This window comes from Myxine glutinosa, chromosome 3 (genome assembly GCF_964187855.1).
Source record: "Myxine glutinosa chromosome 3, kmMyxGlut1.1, whole genome shotgun sequence".
NCBI lineage: Eukaryota > Metazoa > Chordata > Myxini > Myxiniformes > Myxinidae > Myxine > Myxine glutinosa.
Window position 1 is genome coordinate 98,020,670 of NC_136263.1, and position 18,437 is coordinate 98,039,106.

The 18,437-nt window shown below is 40.7% G+C and overlaps 1 protein-coding gene across 3 annotated transcripts in view; it reads right to left on the reverse strand.

The window, feature by feature from the left end:
• The window catches only part of RBBP6 (RB binding protein 6, ubiquitin ligase), a 164,555-nt gene that overhangs the window by 85,000 nt on the left and 61,118 nt on the right, over positions 1–18,437 (reverse strand). For 2 of the 3 annotated variants that reach the window (XM_068110380.2, XM_068110379.2), the window contains exons 4-10: positions 9,198–9,287; positions 5,232–5,276; positions 5,054–5,142; positions 4,865–4,964; positions 4,629–4,768; positions 1,893–2,065; positions 1,459–1,562 (exon numbers count right to left, since the gene is read on the reverse strand). In XM_068110380.2, the coding sequence (XP_067966481.2) occupies positions 1,459–1,562; positions 1,893–2,065; positions 4,629–4,768; positions 4,865–4,964; positions 5,054–5,142; positions 5,232–5,276; positions 9,198–9,287 (741 nt within the window). The remainder of the gene's footprint in view (positions 1–1,458; positions 1,563–1,892; positions 2,066–4,628; positions 4,769–4,864; positions 4,965–5,053; positions 5,143–5,231; positions 5,277–9,197; positions 9,288–18,437) is intronic. The other variant, XM_068110381.2, reaches the window with a different exon arrangement.

Below are 18,437 nucleotides of genomic sequence, written 5' to 3' on the forward strand. Positions count from 1 at the left end.
AAAGACATTTAAGGACAGCTTCCAAAGAGAACAACATTAAATAAAAGGTTCAAAGGGTTGGAGGTTTTTAGAGACACTGGGAAGGGTGGACATTGTCTGTCTAGACATACAAGTGAAGCATATCTCATATGATTAATTACCTCAAGATTACTCCACGACGTTAATGAAATGTGATCCGAAAGGGAAAATCAAAACTCCCATGAAAAACCGCAAATACACGAAGCAGATCAGAAAAATCCTGAATATATAGGGTGTTGCAAAATAAATGATACTTTAAGCCTGGTGTTGGCTTAGCGGTTAGGGTGCCAGCTTGGGATCCGAGGATCCTGGGTTCGAATCCCGGTCGATCGCTAAATTAATGCCAGGGGGGTTGACTCAGCCTGTCATCCTTCCGAGGTCGGCAAATTGAGTACCAGCTTGCTGGGATGAATGATCCCGGTGTGTACCCCGGTTTAGTAGGTACACCGTATCCCTGCGCATCGTAAGAGCGTGACCAAGGGTTGGCGTCAGGAAAGGCATCCGGCCATAAAAACATTGCCTCAAACAGGGAACCATGATTGTCATGGGGCCCGCAAGGCTAACCCTCGCTCTAGCGGGGAAAATGGCCTTAAAACGACCATTCATTCATTCATTCATTTCCCCCCCAGATTGTATTGAGCACGTGTTGCAAAATAAATGATACTTTCCCCCCCCCCCCCCCCCCCAGATTGTATTGACCACATGTCCGCGATTTTTTAATTCAAATTTCACGTGCGTCATCATGACGTGTCGCGCATGTTGTCCCCGTCATATTTGCGACTAATGTTCGTGTCTTTGCTGAAATCTTTTAAAAGTCGACTTCAAATGGTTTCTGAAGCTAATGGTGGACATATTGACGTGTATTAAACGTGTTTTTTTAAATTTTTGAATGAAATAAAGCCAAGGAACCATGGTTGGATTTTGGATTTTGGTTGGATTTTCATCTGATTGAAATTTCATTCCATCTTTGGGGAAAAAAGTATCATTTATTTTGCAACACCCCTTACCCACAAAAAAATGACGAAGCACAAGGCCACGAATGTCGAAGCAAATCAGCAAAACCGCGAATACGCCCGTGAAAAAAACATGTATGCAAAGCACAGGGCCACAAGTGTAGAAGCAGGTCACATTTTATCAACCGCGAATACGCGAGGCAAATATCGAATCCGCGAATGTCAGTGTCAGACAGTACATCCATTCACATACCATACCTACATATATGGTATATACATACCTGTGGCATTACATTTGTAAAATGTAAAAGCAGTCTACCAAATTCATAATGATCAACAGTCGCATCAAATCTGCTCCAACTCAGACCAACAAAAGATTATGGGATTTTTCACTTCTTGCTATAAAGAAGTGCAAGACCGATTTCACAATGCAATGAAAAATGACGTTTGACACTTTCCAGTAAATGAGAAAGTTAAAAGGGTACACCTGTCGTAAAACTTTATTTGAGATCAGTGCATCAGGCGAGACGTCACATTGATGGCAAGTAGGACAGGTGTGATCCTCAGAGTCAAGTAATGCTGTTCGAATACCTGAAAAAAGCAACAGTCCACGTTTTAAATGCCCGAGTGCCGACATAAAAGGATACTCAAAAGTGTACACACTCCAACAACTCAAAAGTGCCACACAGATTTGTTATTCTGAATTTTCTTGAACCCATGCAAGACTGACTCTCAAATCTCGCTATTCTGACCCAAATCCAGCATTGGAAAAGTAGTTGTTCCTCAGGCAATGAACATCGTCAAGGATTACACGCGATTTGAAAATGAACGGCACTTTATCTCCAAACATCACAAACATCAATCTGTAAAAACAACAGATTGTAAAATACACCGATCCCAAAAGCCCCAAGTAGTACTCACATTCGTCACAATAGCTGTTCCCACAACATGGGATGACGACGGCATCAGACATGAGGTCCTTGCACAGCAAACACAACAGCTCGTCAGGGACAGGGTCTTCTTCCTCAGACGATGACGATGACGAACCTTGTACAAATGGTGGTTTTTCCTTCTTTCCCAATGCATACGCCTCGCTGCCACACAACGTCCCTCTAATCATTTCTCGGAATGCAATACAATACAATTTAGAATTAAAACAGGATTTTTACAATTTGTCGTAGTCCACATTTCCTGTGCATTTTTGTAATCGGCACCTGTATTGAAATTTTTAAACAAAACTTTCCAGCCATTTTGCAAAAAAAAAATTTGCAATAAATGCTGATATGCAGTGAACCTCATACATAAAAAAACAACCTTGCATTATCCAATGCCAAGTCAATGCTCGAAGGTAATTAAATACACGAGTTTTATACACGAAAAACATGCGATCCATTTTGATCAAAGATAATATCCAGTACAAACATTCACAAGTACACAAGCACAGCACGAGTGAGAATGGCATAAATTAATAGCCATTTTATAAAGTACAACTTATTAGTCAACAAAACAAAGCGAGACAGGATAAGAAAAATAAATACTAGAACGGCACTCGGTAGAGCATATACCTCTGCCATGCTGAATAGTCTACCTCTGACATTTCAAACTACAACCTTCACTCACGATTCTGCTTCAAAGGAGGATTCTGTGTCTACTCCCAACAAGCCTGCTAAACGCCTTGTGGACCTCGAATTTCCAAATTTTGATGTCATCTGGCTTAAGATTTGTCACCCAACAATCACTATTTTCTCTGTTTCATTTACACTGCTCTCCCAACTCTACAAACTTTATAGCTTTCTCTGATTATCGTAATTCCTGCCATTAGGCCATGACATCCGAGCACCCTCAAGCAGAATTCCCCTATTTAGGAAACTTCAATGTACACCACAGGGAGTGGTTGAAATATTCCCACACAGATGTTGGGGGAATTGAAGCTCTTACATTTTCCATTCTCAATGATTTGGAACAAATTATCACCCTCCCTACCCATATCCCAGATCGTCGTGACCACTCTTCCAATACTTTGGATTTGTTCCTCACCTTCAATCTATTGCGTTACAGCGACACAATTTCACCTCCAATTGGCTCTTCAGACCAGAATCTTGTGAATATTACTTTACTTACCACACTCCTCCACTGACTGCTCAGACTAAATGACAGTATTGGAATTTCAATAACGCCGACTGGACTGGTTTATGAAAATTATTTTCTGATTTCCCCTGGAAAGACTACTGCCTCTCGGGCGAAGCCTATATCTCTGCTGAGCGTATAGCGAAAGTTATTGTTGCAGGAATGGAAGCTTATATCCCCTTCTCTTTCAAGTCTATCTCTCCTACCAACTCTTGGTTCAATAATTCCTGCTCTGCAGCCATTCGTGCAAGGGATGCAGCATATCAGACATGGAAAAACTTTTCTTCCTCAAACTCGCATTGAGCTTTCTTGTCTGCCAGAAATCATTGCGACCATGTTATTCGTGAGGTGAAGCATTCCTTTATCCCAAAGAAAGGTGACAACCTCTCATCTTCCACCAATAGATCTTTGTTCCTTTTCTTTTCGGCCCCCCCCTCCCCCCCAAAAAAAACGCCACAGAAGAGTATTATTAACCCTTGTGGGGTATATAGACCACAGTAGATATACGATCAGGTCCGTTCGTTGGCGCGATAAGCATAGATTGTGATAAGCGTGATAAACATTTCTTTGTAACTACATTATTAGGCCATTATCATGTTATTAAATGCCAGCTTGGAACAACGCCACAATAAGCTATTTTAATATGGCTATATACATCAACACGAAATCCCCTTGGCGGGGAAAAAAACCCGAGGGGTGGGGGTTAAATCGCTATAACCTCCGTCGTGCGATCCTTGTCTCCCTGTCAAGTTTGGTTATGATTGGATAAGTAACAGCCGAATGTATCATGATCAAAAAAAAATAAAAAAATAAAAATAAAGCTGCCAGACACTAAATTGCATATTTTAGCATGATAGAGAACACTCCTTTAGAGGCCATTTTTCCCCGCAAAGCGGGGGTTGGCCTTTTTCGGGCACCGTGGTTGTTGTTGTTTTTGTTGGTCCCCTTTTTGAAGCAATGTTTTACGGCCGGATGCCCTTCCTGCCGCCAACCCTTTTTGTCGCCTTTTACGACAAACAGGGAATTACCAGTGAACAGGTACTCAATTAGCCGACCTCGGAAGGATGACAGGCTGAGTCAACCCCCCTGGCGTTAATTCAGCGATCGACCGGGATTCAAACCCAGGATCCTAGGATCCTAAGCTGGCACCCTAGCCGCAAGCCCAACACCAGGGTTAATGATAGAGAACACTGATAAATAAATTTCACTTCTTTTTTTTTTTCTTCTTTTTTCAGCTGATGTTTTTGTCTACTTTAGTTCGAGTACAAAGCAGACAGACGTGGATGGGCTTTGCATTTTTTGATGCTTTTGAGTTGCATTTGGAATGCAGTCACAGTTTGTGCTCATTTGGCATCAACTTTCTCACGAATCATTGAATGTTTTGTGCAGATACACTGCACATTATTTAGCCTATTAGTACACCAATACAGTTCTCAAAAATAAAATTCCCAGAATAATGAACCAAAACAAATGAAATCAACACAGAGCACATCGGATCAAAAAATAAATGAGGAAATAAATACAGCTTACGCATCAATGGTTGGAATAGCATATTTTCCTGTGCTGGTGAGCATGGCTCCTTTCACATGAGGATCATCCACCTCCACCATAAAGCTCAAGGGGATACCAGTGCTCTTTTTGATTCTTGCTATCATTTCCGGTGCCTTATCCTGAAAACAAGAGATCAACAAAAGGCCTGTGAGATGATGACAAAATTGCCAAGTCAATCAGACAACACAAAGGCTTTGCTAACTTGTAAAACTTACAGCAGCGTACAAGGCACAATTTTTGATGTGGTGTCCCGGCTTCAAGCAACGGTAGCAAGTGTAAGTGGACGGTGGTGGACCAGTTGGTTTTTTTACGTAGCTGGAAAACAGGTCAAACATTTCGAACTCCATCGACCAATTAGTTCCGACAGCAACTTTTGAACATCAGAACAAAATGTTTGAACTTACTTGATAGGATCATAATCTTGTCCAGACTGTGACATCATTGCCTTTATCTTATCTTCTTCAGAGGCATTCACTTCAGCAAGGTTAGCAGTCTGTTATAATCAGAATTGGGGAAAAAGTGTCATCACTTACCAAATTGCACAAAACAGTCAATAAAGACGACAACAGCTTAGAAGCATACCTTGGTTAGCCTCGCCATTGCCAATGAAGATGCTGCAGCATCAACCTGCCAAAAGGAATTGAAATAAGAGCAACGATGATTAAGTGGCTCATATCGTTTGTAGAGGACATGCAGAAAAGAATACGGAACATTCTAAATTAACTGTGGCAAATTGTGTTCAATTGACTAAGAGGTAATATTTTCAAGAAAACGTACTTCTGGTGGAATCTTTGGAGTAATAGTATATCTAGCCCAATTACATTAAAGCTGCAAATTAAAATTGGCAGTTCTGGCATTTTACCGTTTTGTTTTGTAGTTTCCACAACACAATTCAAAATGGCATTCAGAATATGCCAAAATATTTCAGAGTCAATGAGTCATACAAACTAGCATTTGATATCTAAATAGGGTGCAAGAATAGAGTAAAATTGAAGTGTATGCTTTAGTAGGGGGGATGGAAGAACTCAAAAGAACATCTTCATAACTTGATGTGAGGAAGAAGTCCACGTGGCATGCAAGCATGATGTCTGCTTCTGGTTCTGCAAGATTGATACTGGTTTCATGTAGTTTCACGTAGATAATGCAAATTGATTGAGGGTGGAAAGATAATGATACCAAACAATCAGTACCATCAATACGACTTGGTAATGAAAGTAAGCAGCTGGTAAAGAACATGCAATTCATTTGAATGGCTTGGAGGAGCAATGGAGCATACGTCATTAGTTCAGAGCTTTGACTTCACTATGATTCATTAGAGATGTGAGATGGACTCCAATTCACAATGGAGAAAAATACTCAATTAGAAAATAAATTATTATACCTCCAATTAAGAGAACCATTTGGAACCCTTACTTCAATTTGCAAACAAGTGTTTGTTTGTGGGTTTGTTGGCATGACTCCTCATAGTTCTGGGCCGATTGCATCTAGACTTGCTACATAGGAACAGAATGACTCCAATTAGGGTATAGGGGTGTTTGTATCTTTGCCGGTGGTCTGTGGAGTGGGGGCAGGGACGATGCTAATTCTCCATGTAAATGTGTGTCGTGTATCTGGGTGGGAGAGGGTATTACAAATCACCACCCTTTACAGTGTAGTATTTCTGTCCCCAACGTTTTCCAGTGCAGTGAGGTATTTTGAATTACACGTCTGAATAAAATAGGGTGCTTCTAATAGTCAGGTTCACTATGTCAATAAATTATATTTCGTTCAAAATCATGGTAGATTAGCAAACCTATACATTTTTGGAAAGGTTATAGCATAAGGAAACTAAAAATCAATGTTTACATTTGGAGAGATACCTGTATGGCGGCCATTTTGGATTTTCAAAATGGCCACTGTAAAATACATATTTTGTTCTATTTCTGCCTCTAATTACCCTAAAAACTTTATAATATATACTAAACCTATATTTTCAGGGACAAGGAATCCAATGAAAGTATCAAATTAGTGCTATGGGGAATGGTAAGACACGAATCAAAGGTTTTGAATTGCAAAATAATGTCTTTATATTCGTGATAAGTTGCATAATCAAATACATGTTATCATTTTGTACAGGCAGTTAACAACATCAAAATGTGTCACAATAATTCATATCACCAAACATACACAGGCAGTCAGCAAAATCATATATACACATGCAGTCAGTATAACTTCACATCACATAACTTCACACAGGCAGTCAATGACAAAATATACACAGGCAGTCAATGGCATCAAACATACACGATTACAGAATATGCCATTTAGAGTTCGTCATCACTGTCCTGTGTGTCGTATCCGACAATATAGTCCGCATCGTTTTCACAGTCCGTTCCACACAAGCAAAGGTCGGTCAAATTGATTGGCAAATCGAATTGGTCGATCGAATCGAATTCGATGAATCGAATCGAATCGAATTGGTCGATCGAAGCGATTGGTCGAATTGAATTGGTCGGAATTGGCAAATGTAAACATTGATTTTCAGATTTTCCATGTAATAACGTTTCCAAAAATGTATAGGTTTGCTAATCTACCATGATTTTGAACGAAAAAAACATAGTGAACCTGACTATAAGTATAATGGGTGCTTCTAAGCAATCGCTACCATAGGGTGCTTCTAAGTATAATGAAACTAGCTTAAAACCGATCCTGATGTTCAAAATCCAATCCCCAAAGTTTACCTTGAGATTAATGCAGTACTGAATTCAGAAATCTTTGTTGGAAATGCAAGATGACCACTCTGCTAACAGCCGTTGCAACATGAAGTGAAGCGGTGGCGATGCCTGCTCCAAAATTTTAATGGTGTACGATTTACCCATGTTTTTACCCATGCCACTGAAGATGGAGGTTATGAAGTTATGATGGAGGCCTGTTTGTCTGTCTTTGTGAACAGGATATCTCAAAAAGTTGCAGACAGATTCAGACGAAATTTGGTGGAGAGGTTTGGGTATGTGACAAAGACGAAATAAAATTTTGGTGAAGATCCGATCCGATCTGATAATTTTTGTAAAGTGGTTCTTCAACATTGAGAGATCAGGAAACAACGATAATGTAGCATGATATCTCAAAAAGGTGTGGATGGAATTGGACGACACTTGGTGGACAGGTTGGGTGTGTGACAAGGAAGAATAAATTCTGTTTTGGTGAAGATTCAAATCCGGATCCAGATCAGAGAATTTTAAAAGTGATTTTTCACCATTGAGAGAGTTCGGGCTAAAACCGATATACAGTGCCTTCAGAAAGTATTCACACCCCTTGACCTTTTCACATTTTGTGGTGTGTGTTATAGCCTGAATTTAAAATGGATTAAATTGAGATTATAAAAAAATTACTGATCTACACAATACCCATGAATGACAAATTGGAACTATTTATTTTTTATTTTTACAAAACAATTAAAATGAAAAGCTGAAATTTCTTGAGTCAATAAGGTTTATATGGTTTACTCCTGAGAAAAGGAACATGACACAATATGGAAAGAATAAAATTCATCTCCATCAGGCCTGGAGTTTGCAAAAAGACATATGAAAGACTGATAGGATGACGCAAAAGATTATTTGGTCTGATGAGATGAAAATTGAACTCTTTGGACTGAATGCAAAACGCTATGTCTGGCAGAAACCGAGCACAGCTCATCACCCATCCAACACCATCCCTACCATGATGCATGGTGGTGGCATTATACTATTGGGATGCTTTTCAGCAGCAGGGACTGGGAGACTTGCACGGATAGAGGGAACAATGAATGGAGCCAAATATAGGCAAATCCTTGAGGAGAACCTGCTTCAGAGTGCAATAGACCTTAAACTGTGGCGAAGATTTACGTTCCAACAGGACAATAGTCCCCAAACATAGAGCCAGAGCAGCACTGGAATGGCTTCAGACCAAGAACGTGAAAGCCTTTGAGTGCCCAGCCAAAACCTAAACTTGAATCCAATTGAGAATCTTAACCATATATCGATACATGCAAATTGAAAAGATAATAGGCTAGTCAAGTACGTATTATCAATGTCTGTTAAATACACAGAGATTTAAATTTAAATAAATAAAAAGGACCCCATTATTATCGTTGAATTATGCGACGATGCAAACCTTGCAATTCGCTGTTTGAGTGGTTGATTATGTAGACATTATGCCCAAATGTTGATCCCAAACACACAAAACCCATTAAATTGGATAAATGTTGGAATTTATGAATTTGTGCGCTTGACCGTGAGTAGGAGGATGTGCACTTATGATGCAGTTCATTTTTTTATGCATGTAAAGCAGTAAAAAAAAGTTTTTTGTTTTTTTAAATAAAATGCAATGTCCACCCTCAGTGGTCGTACCAGTTACCAAGTTGGAGTTAAAATGTAATCGATAATAATTGAAAAATATTTTTGACCTTTGACCACGCCTCAAAAGACAATGCAAAACCACTTAAATGGATAAAATTATAATTTTGCAAAAATTTTCTTGAACATCTACATCAGGCAAACAAGCAAGGGTTTTGGGGGTTGGCCTATTTACCGCTTCCTTTGGAACACTTTGGTCAGGACGTTGGCAACCTCGGTTCAAATCCCAAATACGATGTTGATTTGTCCATTTTCTCCCGATGTCCTTCCAATCAATCAAAGTAAAAAAAAAAAAATATATTTTTTTTTTAAAATGAAAGTTCAAAAAAAAATTACAATCAAAGAAAAACAAACAAAAAAAAACAACAAAAAAAACAGTCCCATACCTGCCGGGGAATTGTTCACAGAAGCAGATGGGCAAACAGGGTTTTGAAGCCAAAATTTTTTTAAAGCAAAACCAAAACAACCAGAGGCAAGTTAGAATAAACATTATTTGAAGCAAATGGCCAAACAGCTCCAAATGCTTTCATCGTGATACAAGCAAAACAACATAATACCAAACAATTTTGAAAAAGAAAAAAAAAAGGGGCTGTTTTTTTTTTTTTAGTTACCACAACTTGGCAGAAGACCGCAACATCCACACAAGGTGCACAGTGACTAACATGTACGTGGAATGCCATCTGGCCTGTTGTGGGCAAGCACAAAATGTATCAAATATTATAACAGATCTAGCCTCGGAGGTACAATCGAGGATAGAATAGACTACTTATTTCATAGTACATGTTAGCACAAGTGTGGTGTGATTCCTGCAAATGTAAAAACGCATGGGGCAAGTGTTTTGAATGATTTCGACACCCCCTCCCCCTACATGCACACCCCTGCCTTCCCTACATTCTTGAAACTTCCCCAGTCTTACGTCCATTATATGGAATTTCTTCTTTAGATACTGACCAATCAGCATGACCAACAACCACAATCGAGGGGTCAGTGTAAAGACACGGGGAAAGCCAATATAATGATAGATGGGCATTTGTCAGGCTAAAAGCCATCAGGGGCTGGTAAGCAAACCCATAAATCACCATGTGTGCCGGTGGAATTTTCTTGGCTTGCCGGCATATCACCACCCGTCAGGCTGTCGGCCAATGGGCACGCGCCATGGACAGTTTGATGGGCCCTGTGGGACATTCTAATGGTGCACATACCGCAAGCACGGTCGTTGGCTTGTGGTCCTCATAGTCCTTTCGCCCAGGACCATGGTCCGTCATTGGCTCGCTGCTGTTCATGCTTGGAGTTTGTGGAGGCTTGGATGTGCGGCACAAGTCACGGTTTGTAAGGAAGCTGGTGCACCAGGAAACGCAGTTGGTACCAGCATAGAAGGCGCGGCAGGGACAAGACCCGCATCAGTGTGCAGTCCGCTGCACACTCCTGCCAACGACCTACACTACTTGCACAAGCATTGCCATGCGTAGCAGGTTTCTCCGTCTTGTCACCAGCTCAGGCTGGCCTGGGTTTGATGATGGTAAAGTAGAAGTCGAATCCTATGCAGGTTCCTCCTGATGACTCCATCTGTCTATTTGGGTTCCTCCTGATACTCCAGTGCTGTATTTGGTCAGTTATTTGTTTATTAATGTGTTAGATGCACAGATTAGGTCTGTGCTTAATGACCTCAACGCAAAACGCCAAAAAGCTCCGCTCAGCTATCCTGTGGGCATCCTGCTGAGGTTGTTCAGAGACGACTATTCGTGCCAAATTAACCACCGACATGGAGATCTTTTTGTCCCATACCTGCTGGGAGGTGTGACAGTTGTTGAAACCAATATAGAGTAGCTAGCATTACGACTGCAGAAAGAGAAAGTCAGGGATGGATCCTTTTAATAGACAGGGCAATTCCATTTTTCCTTTACAAAGAGGAGAAGGTCAAAATTCCATTTACAAAAGGGCCCATCGGATGTTTTTCTTGGCAAGAGAAAATTGTGCCAAACTCAAAATGTGTCCAATTTAAGATTGCAGTGGAGTATTCAAAAATGAAATACCATGAAAAGCATCCAAAATTTTCTGATCATAACTGATTGTGATGTTATAATGAGGAAGCAATAAAACTTGTGTGGACAAAGATGATTCATATTTCTCCATTCAAGCTCGTCTGTACCTTGATTCAAAATTGTTAGACAGTCACTTTGGACATTTCCACATTAGGATGTTGCATACAATGAAATGAAGGCAAGGTGATATCATGAACATAACCTTTAAAAGAGACACAAACCTTTAAAACCACACTATCTTTTTGGGAATGGTACAAAAATAGATTTACCTTTTAACCAAAAACAACACATCCATATCCTGTGCAGAAAATCAAAACTCCACCAAGTCAAGTCCCCGGTGACTGTCACGAAGTCAGTACGAAATAATACAATTCTGTACCATTAAGCCAGTGCACTCCCACGGAGCCAAAGGAATCTTCATTTGAACAGACAACCAAAACAAAGTCTGTCTTCAAGGATTCTTTATCTTCCTATAGTTTCCATGGTGATGGTGCAGTACTGCAGGGTTTAAAGCATTCAGCATACGCAAGGTAACTGAGCTGAAGTCTGGCACCTCCAGGTGGAACCCCACACATCAAGCAGGAGCAGTGTTGAGGATGCTAAGCTTCATACAGTACTTTTCAATCCATGGCCCACCACCACACTCCAGAAAGGCATGCAAAACACTGTCAAGTGTTCTCACGGGTGGGCAGGGTCTTCGTGCAGATGATGATTGGGCTAAAACAAATGCACGATTGCATGTTTTTTATTTCCCAAAAGTGTGAAGTCAAGAGCTCACCGTTTATCACATGTTATGGGATTACTGCCATCTCAGAGCACAGTAGTCATGAAGTGTGATAAACACGTTACTCTATCTTGCGCCTGTTAAACTTGATAAATCGTAGATTTTCATTCATTCCATATTTTTCACAATACGAGGCAGGTAGCATGATGGACAATGGTTTGGCCTGTACACCTCGCCACATATGTTGAATATGCACGTGTGTACAATGTAAAAACTTTTGGGTAACTATTGTGTATATTGCATCAGGGTGTTCAAATTTTATGGGCACTTTAACAACGGCACTTGCGTTATTTGTTCAGCTCATTATCAAGATCAAATCCCACATTTTAAAAGTTTCAATGATACAAAGATAAAATTTCATTATTAAATGCGTGTGCAATGCTTGCTTCACTATTGGCATATTTTATATCCTCAAAATACAGTCACATGAAAAAAAGTACACCCCATGTAAAGTTTAGACTTTTTCAACATATTTCAACATACAGCTATTTGATCTTCATTTCAACAATATTGAGAGATAAAGGTGATATAATATAACAAATATCATGAAACATTTACATTTTGTAGTCGATTGTATAATTTAAATAAACATAAATGCAAATTTCACATGTGGAAAAAGTAAGTACACCCCTACATTTATCACTACTTCAAATACCTAAAATTATAATCAGGTGCACCAGCTCAGGTGCAAATGATTAGAACCTCGTTAGAGAGGATCTTGGAGGAACCTGTCTTATTTAAACCTCAGACATTGTTTGGTTTGCTCTTTGTTGTTGAAGTGTGCGGCATCACCATGCCGAGATCAAAAGAGCTTTCTGAGGCCTTCAGAAAGAAGGTTATAGATGCCTACGAGTCTGGGAAGGGATATAAAAAGATCTCCAAACCATTTGAAATCAATCATTCGACCTTCCAGAAGATCATCTACAAGTGGAGAAGATTCCAAACAACTGCCAACTTATTCAGGCCAGGCCGCCCCAGCAAGTTCAGTCCGAGAGCAGACCGCAAGATGCTGAAAGAAGTCTCTAAGAACCCCAGAATGTCATCACGGGACCGACAGGTAGCTCTTGCCACTGTTGATGTCAAAGTGCACGAGTCTACCATGAGAGAGCCGGTGCACAAATTTGATCTACATGGGGGGTGTGCCAGGAGGAAACCTTTGCTGTCCAGAAAGAACATCAGGGCAAGACTAAAGTTTGCCAATGAACACCCAGGCAAAGAACAGCACTTCTGGAACAACGTGCTCTGGACAGATGAGTCAAAGGTAGAGCTATTTGGCCACAGCACCAGAAGACATATTTGGTGAAAACCAAAGACAGCATTTGACCACAATAACGTAATACCAACTGTAAAGCATGGTGGTCGAAATATTATGGTTTGGGGCAGCTTTGCTGCATCAGGGCCTGGGCAACTCACCATCATAGAATCCACTATGAATTCCTCATTGTACCAGCGGGTGCTTGAGGATAATGTGAGGCCATCTGTCGGAAAGTTGAAGGTCAACCGAAGGTGACCATGCAACATGACAATGACCCTATACATACCAGTAAATCCACCAAGGAATGGCTGAAAAGAAAGAAATGGAGGGTTTTGGAATGGCCACGTCAAAGCCCGGATCTAAATCCCATCGAGATGTTGTGGGGGGATTTGAAACGAGCTGTGCATGCAAGAAACCCCTCAAACATCACACAGCTGAAATAATTCTGCATGGAGGAGGGGGCAAAAATTTCTGCCAGTCGATGTCAGAGACTGGCAGACAGTTATAAGAAACGCCTACTTGCGGTTGTTTCTGCCAAAGGAGGCAATACCACCGATTAGAGCCAAGGGTATACTTACTTTTTCCACATGCAAAATTTGCATTTATGTTTATTTAAATTATACAATCGACTACAAAATGTAAATGTTTCATGATATTTGTTATATTATATCACCTTTATCTATCAATATTGTTGAAATGAAGATCAAATAGCTGTATGTTGAAAAAGTCAAAACTTTACATGGGGTGTACTTACTTTTTCACGTGACTGTACATGTTATGACAGCTTTATAATTTCTCTCCCCATCGCCTCCCTATTTTACATGATGAACTCGTTACAAGATTTGTCATTTGAGGTCTAAAATACATACATAGTTATATGAACTAATCTAGAGCAAGGAGGAACCAAGTAATGCTCTACAAAAGTTAATAAAAAGGGGATCCCGACATATATTGGTTAAAATAAATTTACTTCTTCATGCAGCTTTTCGAATCAAATTGGCGCCCCTTTATATTAACTTTTCTTAATGAAGGATTGAATGATTAATGAAGGATGAAGTGAGACAAATCGTTGTCGACCCAGATGGAATTAAAGGAAGATGGAAAAGATATATGGAAATGCTGTTGAATACAGAGAATGAATGGGATGGCAACAGAGAGTAACCCAGTTTTAGGACCGGCAGAGAAGATCACTGAGAAGGAAGTTGACGAAGCGATAAAAGCAATGAAGAGTGGAAAAGCGGGAGGGCCGACGGGAGTTGTGGGAGATATGTTGAAGGCAGCAGGAAGTTGGGGTGTGAAGAGAATGACAGAGATCTGTAATCTGGTGGTGAAAGAAGGCCGCATTCCAGTGGATTGGGAACTGAGTACCCTCGTCCCTCTATACAAGGGGAAAGGTGACCCTCTGGAGTGTGGCTCGTACCGAGCGATAAAGTTATTGGAGCATGGAATGAAGGTATTGGAAAGGGTGTTGGAGAGGAAGATAAGGAAGAAAGTGAAGATCGACGAAATGCAGTTTGGATTTATGCCAGGAAGAGGAACGACAGATGCGCTTTTCATTGTGAGGCAGTTGCAGGAGAAGTACATGGATAAGAGGAAGAAGTTGTTTTTTTGGGTTTGTTGATCTGGAGAAAGCATTCGATAGGGTTCCACGCAAAGTATTGACATGGGCATTGAGGAAGTTAGGAGTGGAGGAATGGTTGATCAGAGTAGTGATGGCAATGTACAAAAGAGCACGCACAGCTGTAAGGACGAAGGACGGGAACAGTGGTGAGTTTGAGGTGAAGGTGGGAGTGCATCAGGGGTCGGTACTAAGTCCACTACTATTTGTAGCTGTGATGGAGGTGCTGGCTCAGACCGTAAAGGAGGGTTTACCGTGGGAGTTGTTGTATGCAGATGATCTGGTGTTGATTGCGGAAAGTATGGATGGACTGAAGGAAAAGATGAACAAGTGGAAGGAATGTATGGAGACAAAAGGTCTGAAGGTGAATATCGGAAAGACAAAGGTGATGGCAAGTGGTAAAGCATGTGGTGAGGTGGAAAGAACTGGGAAGTGGCCGTGTGCTGTGTGCAGGAAGGGTGTCGGAGTGAACTCCATTCAATGTACAATGTGTGCTGAGTGGGTTCATCAAAAATGTAGTGGTCTGAGAGGGTCATTAACCAGTGTGGCAGCTACATTCAAATGTAAGGTGTGCACAGAGGGAGCTGCAGATGGAGGAAATGTTGAGTTGGATCTTGGAGACGGCGTGAAGCTGGAAGGTGTGAAAACATTTTGCTACCTCGGAGACATGCTGAATGGAGAAGGTGGATCAGACTCGGCAACGGTTGCTCGAGTGAGATGTGCATGGAAGAAGTTTCGGGAACTGAGTGGCGTGCTGATGAGGAGGAGGAGAGTGTCGCTGAAGCTGAAGGGAAAGGTGTATGCTGCATGTGTGAGAAGTGTTATGATTTATGGGAGCGAGACATGGGTAATGAATGTAGAGCAGCAACGAAGGCTGGAAAGGGTGGAAATGCGAATGGTTCGATGGATGTGCGGAGTATTGTTGAGAAAGAGGAAGACAAATGATGAATTGCGAAAGATGATGGGAATATTGCCTGTGATTGATGCTGTGAAGAGGAACAGGTTGAGATTGGTTGGTCATGTATTGAGGAAGGATGAAAGTGACTGGTTGAGAAGAGTGATGGAAGTTAATGTAGAAGGAAGTAGAGGACGGGGAAGACCGAGAAAGACTTGGCTAAAGATGGTGGAAGAAGAAATGCGGGCAAGGGGGTTAACAAGGAGAGATGCAGAAAATAGGGCAAAATGGAGAAGATTTTCATGGGGACCGCAAGGCTAACCCCCGCTCTAGCAGGGAACATGGCCTTAAAATGCATGTTGTTGTTGTTGTTGTTGTTATATTAACTTTTCTTGAGCTTTACTTGGTTCCTCCCAAAAACAAAAGGGTTGTCCAGCATGCACACAATATTTTTTGAATGTCCCTTCTTTTCCCTTGTTTGGCATTTTCAACAAGCTATGGAATGTCCCTTCTTTTCTATACTTTGCTACAGAGCACATCCCATAAAAAGGGGCCTTTTCTATGCCCCTGGCATATTTCCCAATAATTCAAGTCATTTTGAAATCCAGAGTAAGTTGCACAACAACAGCATCTTAGAGTTAGTTGCACGAGTCTTTTAATTTGCACGGGTGCTACATTCTATTAGATAAAAGTGTGTGTATGTACAAGTAGTGGCCAAAAAAAAATTGGAAAGACATGGGTAAATGAGACACCAAGCCACAGCTTCCACACAGGTGGCCCATGTGTTAATTAAGCAAATACCATCCCAGCATGCTTTGGGTTATGTAGAACTAGAACAGCACTGACATCACGACTGATTGATATGCCTCCATCCACATTATTACATCATTACACATACTTGCACCAAGTTTGATTTAAATCCATTCTGCTGTTCTCAAGTATCACATTTTTACCTGGGATGACCTCTGACCTTTGACACCAAAATCTAATCAGTTCATATTTGCATCATAATATATACTTATACCAGGTTTGGTCAAAATACCTTCACTGGTTCACAAGGTAGCGCAGTAACAGAGTTTTTACCGAACGAGACCTCTGACCTTCACCCCATAATGTAATGTTTATCTTTACATGATTAAACATACTTGTACCAAGTTTGACTTGGTTTGACTTGGTACCAAGTTTGACTTGACTTCCCTTCAGCTGTTCATAAGTTATCACAGAAAGGAAAACCTATTACAGACTCTGACCTTTGACACCAAAATCAAATCAGTTCATCTTTGCATTATAATACATACTTGATTGAAGTTTGATTTAAAACCCTTCAGCTGTTCTCATGGTAATGAAAACCCATCACGGACGGACAGACACCAGAAAGCATAATGCCTCTGGCGACTTCGTCTTTGGTGGCATAAAAATTCTGCACAAGCCTGGTTGCCTATAATTATGGCTAGTATGGTTGCAAGAAGAGACCCCCTACCCCAAATGCTCCCAACCATAGAGCACGTGTAGCCCAATGGTTTGATGAGCATGAAGCTGATGTTATCTATATGTCATAGCCTTCTCAGCCACCAGATCTGAAGCAGAGCATTTATGGGATATTCCAGAACGATGCCTGAGACAGTGTTTTCCACCTCCATCAAAAAGGTGAGTCGATTTTCTCATGGAAGAATGGTGCCACATCCTGATTATATGCCGTGGTGCACAGAGGCCATACATGATGGCCCATTGCCCTATTAAATGACTTTACATTGGTGTTTCCATTTTTTAGTCCACCACATGTATGGTATGGTATGGTATGGTATGGTATGGTATGGATGTATGTATGTATGCTCAAAAATAAAACAAAACAGGGCTGGGCCAATCTCCACCAAATTTTGCATAAGAGCTAGGGGTGGGCACTCAAGGTCAGGTCATGGGCAAAAAATAACCCCACCCTCTCCTCCTCCCCCACCCGATTTTCACCTGCACATCAAGTGGGCCACTGACCCCTGCAAAAATGACGGGGAAAATTACTTGCCACAGCAAAATATATTTTCCCCAAAAACCCACACAAAACACCCAAAGCACCAGGCTGCTTACAGACGGAGCAGGAACAATTCAATCATTTAGTGTCAAATGAGGTTACTGAATAGAGGCTATCTTTCTTCGATATCTGAGAACATGCATAAGTCCAAGCACAATGGCTAACCAAATTGTGACAATTAAATGTTCAATTACATTCAAATTATGTTCAAATTGTGACAATTAATAATTAAATTGTGACAACTAAAAATGACAATGGAATTTCAAAGTTTTGTATGAACATCACTGCTACTGACTGGTGCTTGGTTCAAGTTTGACTGAAGTAGACTCCAATCGATCAAATGTTTTCCCTTGTCTTTGAACCACAAGTAGCATGATTTATGCCAAGAATGAGTATATTTAGATGCTTCCGAATTTTGAATCCTGTCGATGATAATTCTGTTTTAGGTATTTCAGCTTTTTTCTTTGAAGTGCACATTCATGAAGCTTTTGAAGTCCTTGCATTCTGCCAGCGAAAAGTCTATCCTTCTTGTTGTCTTGGCAAATGATGCACAGAGAAAATGATGTGTCAGCCTCTTAGATTAGATGTGGCTCCCATTGTTCTCTCTTGGCTGATAACCACTTGTAAAATACAAGGAAATATGTCTACGTTGACATATTATTGCCTTATACTTGACAGGTGAGAGTACTTGGTAAATTTCCGACCCTGGATATTTACCAAGTGCAGCCGAGAGAAATTTAAATATGATGTTGCAGTGAGGAAAATGTTGGAAAGACGCGAGAGGTCGAGCGATGA